General features: G+C 37.4%; 1 protein-coding gene across 1 annotated transcript; it reads right to left on the reverse strand.

The window, feature by feature from the left end:
• Positions 1 to 1724: 1724 nt before the first annotated feature.
• LOC112149140 (4F2 cell-surface antigen heavy chain) lies at positions 1725 to 8190 on the reverse strand. Its single transcript, XM_024276633.2, has 9 exons — positions 7688 to 8190; positions 6072 to 6218; positions 5899 to 5996; positions 5394 to 5471; positions 5249 to 5304; positions 4963 to 5158; positions 4673 to 4780; positions 2328 to 2387; positions 1725 to 2246 (listed from the first exon to the last, which is right to left on the reverse strand). Exons 1-9 carry the CDS (start codon positions 8055 to 8057, stop codon positions 1848 to 1850), a joined length of 1512 nt encoding a protein of 503 aa, XP_024132401.1. The 5' UTR covers positions 8058 to 8190; the 3' UTR covers positions 1725 to 1847.
• Positions 8191 to 11128: the final 2938 nt, after the last annotated feature.

Genomic DNA, 11128 nt, shown 5'->3' on the forward strand with positions numbered 1-11128 from the left:
ACGGTTTAGAATGATTTTTCTTTTTCTGAAAAAGTATTCCTGGTGGATTCTTTTGACTTGGCCGTTTTGCTGCCTTAGTTTTTGTGCTTGAATTAGTTTTATTTTGAAACAAATCTGATGTTTCAGCATCCTGGCTGCCCTTTCGACAGGCCAACATCTTTTAAATTTGCCCGTCATTGCACCTGCAGCACAGACTGACAACAGACTAAAATAACTGTGAAGTGAGTCATGAGTTTCTTATACTTGTTTTATTGTTGCTATGGTTTAACCCTGTGGTAAAAACAAAATTGTTTTGAAAATGAGCAAAAATGTGGAATATAAAGGTTTTCATTGTGAATGCTTCCTTACTGTAGGGAATCATTAAAACACATTTGTTTATTCTATGCCATTAAGAGGAAAGAAAAATAAATTAAAAACAAATGTCAAATTTGAAGCTTTTATTTTGAAAGAACCTGATGTGGCACTTTTACTCATTCTCAGAAAATGTAACCCGACTCTACTGCTCATTTGCACTGCATGAATATAAGATTCTACTTCTTCACCTCGTTCTCACTGATTTATAAAGCTATTGAAGATGTTTGTGAATGTTTTCAAAACCTTTCGCTTCACATCACTGCAAATGTGACCCCCCCCCCTTTTTTTCTTGTAAAAATGTAAAAAGAGTGACTATTATTTTGTTTCCTATTTTGCCTGGTTACCTATTTGCTGAAGTTTGTTCAATCGTGACTTTCCTATAAACATCCTTGGGTCATCATTAACTGTAAATATATCAAACTTTTTATTCAAAATTATGTCTCTGTTTTTATTCCTGTGAAATAAAATGTTGTGAACAAAAACATCAGATCTGCTGAGATGCCTCATTCCACTTGTTGATCTATTGTTCAAACAGTCGGATGAAGCTGTTTTAGAGTACTTCCACATCAAGATACTACTTCTTTGCTACAATCTTATAAAACTAAGGCAATTGTACTAGATGTCATAAAGACACTGGTGTGGGGAGGTGGGACCGTCATCTCACACGAAGAAGGTCCTAGTTCGACCCTGGTTAGAAAAAACACATCTAAACTAAAAAAAAGACGTAAACTTTTAGACTGTGAGCTCAATAATTCCCTTCAGTATTGCAGTCATGAAATTATTTTATTTCACAAAAACTGTTCACTTCTTAAGTAGGAGCACATCCTAAACTTACTAATAAAACGCTGGACTGGTCATTTCTTTAGGATGGAGTAACTGGGTTGTGTTACAGCGCCTCCATCTGGTTAACTGATGCAAAACCAGCTTTCTGTTTTAAATAGTACATAAAAAAAACAAAACCAAAGAAATTGGTTTGCTGCAAATCAGAACCACGTGTCACTTTTTTAAGGGTTCAATTATCACCAAAGGGATTCTACCTGAAAGCTTTTTGAATCAGATGCTATCAGTTCAAGACTTGCCATGTTTTTGTAAGCAGGCGAAAAAGCCGATTCAAATCACAACTGCAGCGAGCCAACGCCCCACCAGGTACGGCTGCAATAAAATAAACTTCTGTCGTTTCAACACAAGCTTGTTACAACTTAAAATGGTTCAATCTCTATTGATGACTCAAAAATAGTAGAAAAACTATGTAAAAAATCTATATGTGTACTAAAGAGCAGAATAGACTATTCACCAGCTGTTAAGTTCCTTTTTTAAATTTAAGCAATTTATATAATAGAAAACCTCCCAAAATTACAAAGAAGCACAAATTGCGCACACACAATCATGCAATACATGCATGATCAGTATTTTATTTCCACAAACTCAGCCTCAACTTCCAAAAAAAAAAAACACCACAGGCCTCAACTCTTACCAAACCCAACAGCTAACATTTATGAGTACCTCCCTGCTTTAAAGAGTTTCAGAACAACCGCTTCATGAGGATGAACCTCCACCGAGTGCAGAGACGTGGTCCCAAAGCGGTTCATCCGTGAGCTGGCCACAAACACGCCGGACTCGGGCAGGTTCGGAGCCCATGCGGGGTTCAGAAAGTGAGGCTCAGCTCCAACGTTGAGCAGGACAAGGAAGTGTACGCAACCCCAAGAGCGCAAAAAGGCCAGAAGAGGAGGAGATGAGGCAGGAGGGGACACGGTGGAGTTAGAAGAAGAGTTTGAGGAGGCGTCGAAGGGAAGGAAAGTGAAGCTGCCGTACATGAGAGCTTCCTCTATGGCTTTGGAGTGGCTGAGGATGCTGAAAAGAGCGACATTTGCCCGCTTGGTCTTGTCCATGTCCTTAAATGTGTGGGAATTAAGAGGAAACATAAGAAAATAAATGTACTGCTCTTTGAGGAAAAAACTGGAATCCTGACTTACCTTGTATGTATATGACCTAATAATTCCTTTGTTTGATGAGTTTTTCTTCATCAACTCTCTCTGTGTGAAGAAAAGGTATTAAGAAGCATAATTAATGTCTGAAAGGCGTTCCCACCGGCCTCGGCAACAACTGTTCAAGAGACCACTTCCAAAGAAAAATCTATGTAAGCGCGCACATAAACACAAGTCCAAGGCTTCATCGTGCATTCACGTGTCACAACGCAAGCCAATTAGTGGGCTCTACATACAAAACGTTGACAACACCATTACAGTGCATTGACAGTTAAACTTTGACCAATCAGAGACTCAGCTTTAGTTACAAGGCTAAAAGTCGGAAATTCACTACTTTTAGTCTCGTGAATTTACTAGATTAAAGTCAAAGTGATTCCACGATCCAGTAAATGAATGCCGAGTGCAGCAGCACAGGCAAAAACGTAAAGAGTGTCTTTCATTTCAACAGGTAACTGAATGTTGAAAACCTTACAAATGTTTGGAAGCTTCTTTGTTTGATTTACGATTCATTAAAGTTTTATTCATTGATGAGTGGCTTGCAGGATCTCTGCAGCTGTCCACTTCCAGGGATTTCTTGCTCCACAGAAGAAGAAATCTCCAACTCTGTGTGGTGTTTCCGTCTGAAGAGGCTCAGTTTTTGGCATTTTCAGTGTTCTAACGTAACAGACTTTTTTCATTCCTCTGTTTTTTGTGTTCACACAGAACTTTTTATTTGGAGAAAGGGGCGTTTGCAACACCATTTCCATTCTCCTTTGCTAGTCTTTCACTCATGACAGAGACATGATGTCAGGTGACGAATGGGCTTCTGGGTATGTGAATTGAAAGTAAATGGCGTTTACTTGCATAGCGCTTTTCTACCTTCCTTGAAGGACCAAAGCGCTTTACAGTCACAGACCCATTCAAACATACATTCACACACTGGTGGTCGCTCCGAACACTGGTGCAGACCTTCCACCAGAGGCAATGTCGGGTTTAGTGTCTTGTCTAAGGACACCTCGACAGATGGCAGGAATCGAACCCGCAATCTTCTGATCAGAGGTCGACTGCCCTACTGCTGCACTGGCAGCCCCAGAAAGGGCAGAATAAAGTGGTGATCCTACAAACGTTTCTCTTAATTTTACATATGAAACTCTGCATTACCGTCACAGAACCCCAAAAAGTCAGCCTCAATTATAATAATTTGATTCTGAGTCGCTAAAGGGTTAAAGATGTTTGGTTTTTTTACACTGATCTGGAAATAAAACTTCACAAGATGCTCCACATTTTTCATCTTCAAGCATGGCTCTGATAAACAAACAGATTTGGATCTTTTGTTAATTTATGACTTTTTTCCAAGTAATTTATTATTTTTTTCCTCATACATTTACCACTTTTCTTTTCGCAATTTATTACTTTTTTCTCATAAATTGACGAGATTTAAAGTCATAAATTTACTGAGGTAAATGTATCAAAAAAATAATTAATAAATGTAGCCTATGACTTTTTAAGTCATAAATGTACAACTTTACTCTCATAATCTGACAGGTACAACTTTTTTCTTGTAAATTTGCAAGATTTAAAGTCATAATTTAAAACATTTTTTTTGTTTCCATACTGGCCCTAATACTCCATTGTAAATTTGAAAATTGATCATGGAGGAGAAATTAAGATTTGTGGTTTGTGTCCGGACAGAATTATACGACACCAAGTCTTTCATATATTGGAATAGAGCTGTGAAAAAAACCTCCTGGAGCAAGATTCCAGCTAGAATCGGATTCAAGCCGACAGTCCAGTGTGAACACTGTGTGCTAAAAGCACATTCAAGAACTAACTGAACGAGAGTTCTTGAACACATCACATCTTTGTTGTCTGTGTAACTTTAAAACAGAGGCTATGTCCGAATTCCCACCCTAATCCCCAACTTCTAAAAAACTATAGGGTGTGGGACTATATACTAGTGCTCTGGATTTTAAAGACAATTCGGACACAATGATCACTACGTTTCTTTCATTTTTTGAAACACCGGATATGACGTCACCGTTTTCTCGAAGTGAAAATCGAATCAATGCTAACATTTCACAACATTTATTTATGACTGCATTGTGTTCTGATGGTGAAAATCTGGATGGTTTATTCAAATATTACAAATTTTTCGACCAAAATGCATTGTGGTCTAAATTCACTAATCTATTGAGCATTGATGCACAGTAGTTTTTCTCAAAGACTTCTGGGTAATTTTTAGTGCACTCGATTTTAGAATTGGTAGATTCGGACCACACTAGAAAATGGCGAACATGCCATATAGTGCGCTGTATAGTGTGTAGGGGGGAATTCAGACATCACCCGGGTTTTACCTGAAATCTTTCAAAGTCTTCATCATGTTGGATTGCTGGTGAGCCCGGCATGGTTATCAGCAACACAAACAGTAACCTCTTTAACTCATGAGATGCTTCTCCTCCAACCTGCAGAGAACATTACAAGTATTTCAAGTATTGTTTTGCTTCTTTTTAAAAGTGAAACCCTTTCAGAGTAAATGGTGCTTTCGAATACTTTCTAAAAACAGAAGTAACGTCAGTTTTGGAAAATGCTGACACATATCCACACACAAGATTTCCCTTTGACCGCATGCACACTTCTCTCTTACAGTCCAGCCGGGCCATGCGTCTTCCTCTTTTCTCTGTAGCCGTTTCTCTATGGCTTCAGCCACTTCCTGAAAGGACGGAGGGCTGCGCGAGTTCGGCAAAATGGAGCGCAGAACCACGTTCACCAGAGTAACGTTGCTCTGGCTGGAGACGTTCAGCGGGCGAGGAACATCTGACGTCTGCTTTACCATCACAATCCTGAATGAATGTAGAAACACAAACCATTTCCCCAATAATCTTAGAATGATTAAGCATGAAACATCCATCTATGTTTACCACCCAGAGTACCTCTCCTCCCCCAGAGTGCTGAATTCCTGAAGCACGCCTCTCCACTCAAGCAAAGCCTACGACGTTCAGAAATTCAATCAGAGAAAAGGTTAGAAAAACCAACATTCGTAAAATTAAAACACATTTGCTGGATAGATGTATATACCTCCTCTGAATATGCCACATCTGTGTCACATATAAGAAAACCTGCTACTCCTTGGCCCAACCAGAAACGCAATGCATCCTGAAGATTGAGAGAAAAAAAAGCTTTTTAAAGACCCACTCCAATGAAAATTGTGTTTTTAAGATGTTCTTGTGGCATTTTTCTCATTAGAGAGGACATGTATGAAGATTAAGATTAAAATAGCTTTTAGAAGCATTTCTTTATTTAAATCAATGTGCTTCAGCTTGTGGCCTGTGTGTAGGTGCTACATGTGTTTGCAGACAAATAGATCCATGCACATCTTTGTTTTCCTTGTCCGAGCAGGTTAAGATATTGAGGAGCAGTGAGTGTAAAAAAAAAGGGATGTTGGGAAATGAGGGCAGGCTTACTTCGTCCCACAACGCAGAGAATGAATGTCTAATGAACTGCTCTGCAGAATCTACGTCCAAGAAAACAACACAGGACTTTCGATTTTGCCTAAAATGTTATAATCATAACTCAAAGACACCTGTACAGGAGTTGAATGGTTCGACGGTACGTCCAAGTGTCCCGCTCCTTCATGAAGCTCCAGATCTGCTTCACAAAGATCCATTACTACTTTGAGATCTGCAGGACAAAAAAGCAACTTGCATGAATCCACAAACACATTTAAACTATGACAGAATTCCTGCTTAAACTCACTTGCTTTGTTACTCTCCGTGAGCAGATGTTGAATCTGAGTGGGTTCATCCGTGAGGTTAGAAATAGACATCCCTTTGTGAATCACACCTTCCAGGATGAGAGCTCCTATGCCCAAAGATCTGAGGTGAGCCAGCTGCTCACTCACCTCTTCAAAAAAAAAAAAGATTAATACGTTTATAAACCAGAAAACATTTCTCTGCTTACATTTAGAGAACACCTCGACCCAGTTTATAAAGAGAAACCCTGTGACACAATTTAACCGCAAAACTTAAGCAAAGATAATTTTTGGTGCAACTAAACAGATACAGACTGTGCCTAAGAAAAACAGAAGTTCAACAATAAATAGAAAAGGATTATCCTCTCCTAAAGCTGTTTACATGACCAGATAAATCTGATAACAGAGTAATCAGATTACAGGAAAAGTGTACATTTTAAAAATCTGATAAAATCCTCATGTTTCAGGTCATTTCTCTTTCTCGTTTGTGTGCTTTTAGAGATTAAAAATACTTTATAGACATTCTCTGAAATAGGTGTCCTTTGAGTTATCTGGTTCCTAAAAAAATACATTGATTAAAAATGTAAGCCCTTAATGATTGGATCAGATGTATTTGAACCTCTCAAAAATGTTTACCCACAAACTTAGACATGAAATCCCAAAAATTCAATTGATTTATATTTAATCCTGCAACAGGACAATCTTACTTCTGCATGATTAGAATTCATAAAATTACTGAAACACAATATTTAAGTTCACTTGTCCCTTGTGCAATACAAGTTATTGTAAGCACATTGTCTTTAATCTTAACTGATATTGATTCAGTTCCAACCTTTAGCCCCTTAATCAATGATTCAGCCCCATTTTTTTCAGGGTTGAAGATTTAAGTACCGCACATATATTTTTCCATAAAAATTGTTCACTTTCCCTAAGCAATAGTCAATATTATTTCTGCATGTAACAGAGTTGAAAGGCTGAACTTTGTGGTATCAATTTGACAAAAGAAACAAAAGTAAGAAAGATTAGATGTCAATTCCTGGGTTCTCAAGAAGTTGGACTAAACCACTGTTAATAAAAATGGGATGGTAGATAAGCTGTGTGTGCCATTATATAAATAATTGATGTCTTTTTCTCATACAATTTGTTTATATTAAATGAAAGAAAGCTTTGGTCAGAAACCCATAACATTTTTAAATATAATTTTTGAAATAGGCTATGTTTGTGTCTGATAATGAAAAGATGTATTAATCTTTTAATTTCCTGTTTTAAATGTATTTTGAGGTTTATTGACAATTTATGATATAACTTGCATTGATTTGAGAAAATCTAATGTTTTTTAAATGAAATTATATTTTTTTTATAATATATTACATTTATAGTTGATATTAATACATTTTTAGATTTTTATTTTTTGTTACTTTTCTTTGTTTACCAAACTTACGTTAGTCTTGTGCTGCAGTTTTATGGCTATAATTTGTTTAATCTAAATTTGGAAATTAATTGGATTAATAGATATGTTGCCATCATCATCTAATAAAGGAAATATAGTTAAATCACTGCCTGAGCTCTGATAACTCAAGAATTCAGATGCTGCAGTCAGATGAGTGGAGTGGTGGCTCACCCCCGGCCCCCTGTGGCCCCCGGGCCTGCGCCTCCATGTACAGGTCGGCCTGCAGCTGGTAGAACAAAGACTTCTGCCACCACCGCAGACATGTGGCAGAAGGCCGCGGGCTCATCACGATGGTCCCAATGGCGACGGAGAAGATGATGATACATGCGAGCCAGAACAGTAGCACCAGGTAATGGCGCGCCTTCCTCCAGCCGGGGCCCCCGGCGGCGGCCTCCAGCTGCTGCTTGTTCAGGGGCTGCCAGTGCTGGACGGGCTCGGGGTCCGGTTCGAGCAGCGGGGACGTCTCCGTGGAGCCAGCGCCACCAAACAGCCCGCTGCCCGGGACGCTGCCGTAGCCGGCGTCTGCTGCGTTCACGGGCATCTGTAAGGAGGGTCGCACAGTCACGGTGAAGCAGAGGCTCGCGGTGTTCTCCGCGTGCTCCCGCGCACGTGCTCGCTGCAGGTAAATTAAGCCGCCTTGTTTTCAAAGTTGCTCATGAGGTTGGGCGGGAAAGTGGCGTCGGGAGCATGTCACACGTTTCTGTCACATTTCAAGACAGTTTGTAGAAACTTTAGTCGGATATTTTAGGTAAGTAATAGAGAAATTAATGGAAATATATTTTTTCTTATATACTTATATGGTTAAACTAGAAGTCTCACACATTTACAAGAACTAATTTGGACTCTGTACCATTGACTTTAAAGATCCACCAAGATATCAAATCAACAAACATTTAGTTAAAAATTAAAAATTGGCATCACCAAGTAAAAAAAAATTAATCTGTTCAGGTTTGATGGAAGAATTACCAGTCTGCAATGCTTTTAAAATTACACAGAGGTGACCCTTATCATGTACCTGAAACATTTGTTGCCAAAAACATTATAAAAAATTCCAATTTATTCAATCATTTTATCCTTCCAATGTCTGGTGATCCCAGTAGCTTTGATCTTGTTCTTTACCATGGCTCCATAAGTTTGGGACTATAAATCTGTTTTATTCTGACAGTTGTATGCAAGCGTTGTTTTTAGCAGTTTGTCAAGTAAATATTTACATAAATGTGGTGCATGACTAAAATAAAGTCAACATTATTGTTTCTGTTTCTTCAAAACAATTTTAGATGGTTCCACCTTAAAGTCCAACTCTAATTTAGAGTGTTTAGATCTATTTTAAAATGGTTCCTAATGTTTTTTATTATGATTATGACTTTTTGGTCCAAAAAAAGCATATTTTTTTAACACAGTTTCTGCAGAATGGCAAGAGTTTTTCAGAAATTTGTCTCTGAGTTTTGGGTGGAATCGTTATCACGGAGTAAGCCTGCCCTGATTTCCCATCATCCATTTCTTTACACACTCTCCCGCTAGCTTACAGAGCCATAAGATAAGATAAGAGAAGATAAGATAAGAAAATATAGGAATAAAATAAGATAAGATAAGAGAAGATAAGATAAGAAAATATAGGAATAGGATAAGATGAGATAAGATAACCCATTATTCATCCTGCCATGGGGAAAGGCAAAAACCTTCAGGTTAAAAAAAGCTAGTTTTTGTTGTGCTTCAGAAAATATGTCTAAAAGGGCAAAATCACGATTTTGGGTGTGCAGATGATGGGAGCGCTTTTAAAACAGATTAAGAAAAATAGTTGGAGTTCGACTTGGAGCTAATATACAATTGGTTTAAAAAAAAGACTTTGCATATAGGTACATATTTTCCTTTAGAACATCTGCTAAAGTTTGTGTCAAAATTCAGGTTTGGGACCAACATTTTAATGACATTTTTTTTTTTACTTTTTATAAAGGTGCACACATGAATAAGAAAATGAATATTGTTAGTCTTTAATTAAAAATATTTTCTAAAATTAAGAAGTTTCTTTACAGTTTTTTCTTCTTTTAATAATATTCGTAGACAATTGGAAAGCAAGTCAATTTAACCATACAGACCTTTAATATTCGTCGTCCAAATTTACTTACACACTTTTCTGATGGGTCATACTTATTATCATATCATCTGGATGTCATTTTTAATCTGGGTTGTGTTGAAATTCTAACTAAATTATGCTTATTTTAGCCTTTAAGTGTGATGAGAATACAGTCAGTATATATTACACATGTTGAATTTGCGGTTTTGCATTTGTTTTCATGAAAGGCTTCTTTAAACTGTGATTCTATGTTTGTAACTCCTACTAATCTGTTCTGGTTAATGTTGCCCTTTTCTCAAATTTCACACTTATGCATGAAATCTAATTTTACATGCTCATATTTTTCAGAAAATAGGATTTCTTGATTTAAAAAAATGGATAAAGTATCAGTGTACTTCTTTCTTGATCCACCTTTCTGTTTTTAAATGGATCACAGAACCTTATTACATTAAGTTTTCTTTTAGTTTATTAACCGTTGCTTTATTTTTGACAAATGTTAAATCGCATACAGATACAAGTTAACAGTTTAAAAAAACTTTTTACAAACAAGTAAAAGTTTTTTTTTTTATCATTTATACAAATACAAACATGTCTAGTACTTCATATAATCATAAAACAGTCTCTTGGTTAATCTTAAAGCTTTAGATTTATGACAATGACTTAAGCACACACTCACGATAAAACATTTGTTCTTAAAACTGTTCCTTTTCCCATCAAGGCACCAACTCAGCTATTACTCACATTTTCCACTTTTCTGAGCTCCTCGTCTCCTTCTCCACTTCTTCTTTCACGTTCTTGTCCACAAATGTCCTCAGTTCTTCCATGCTACACCAAGTTCAACATCTTTGAGTGATTGGACGTGTCAGGAGTGAGGAGGTGAGAAGGTGGCGCTGTCCAGTCAAAGCCCAGCTTAATTCATTAATGCAGAGGTGATGTGCCTCAACACACAACTGTAACACATTCTGAAGAACCCATGACTGCTAAAGTAGGCAAGAAAACTCCCCTTAGCGACCCTCTGTTGGCATGCGAGTATGTGTTTGTGTTGAGATGATTGACAGAAATACCTAACAAGAACCAGAAAGCTCGACAAATGGCATCAAGTTCAGTTTTGAACAGCAGATCTCAGCTTTGTGACAGTAAGTTAAGCTAGTGTTAAAGCTTCTCCAAAGGGTTCAAAATCATATTTGCTTATTTTGTATTACAAATTTATTTTGCAGCCCTCTAAAGTGTTTTGTAGAGCACATTTATACAGTTTAGGTGCAAGAAATGTCCCAAAGAGCCTAAAAGATTCTCTCTTAGTGAAGGTTTTATGTCACGTTGTTGTTTTTGCATCTCCCCTCCTTGGCTCTCTTCACCCTCCAAGTTTATGATTTTAACAAGTCCTTGTTACCTGTACTGTCTTTTTTTCTCAGTATGTACAGTCATTATCCATGGACATGTCCAGCACGCTGACTGGGAAATCTCTGCAAAGTCTCTAAATTTATGTTGTTTTTTTTTAAAGAGGAATATGTTTTGATCAAAACAGTCATAATTTTTGA

This window comes from Oryzias melastigma, linkage group LG13 (assembly GCF_002922805.2).
Source record: "Oryzias melastigma strain HK-1 linkage group LG13, ASM292280v2, whole genome shotgun sequence".
NCBI classification, from domain to species: Eukaryota; Metazoa; Chordata; class Actinopteri; order Beloniformes; family Adrianichthyidae; genus Oryzias; species Oryzias melastigma.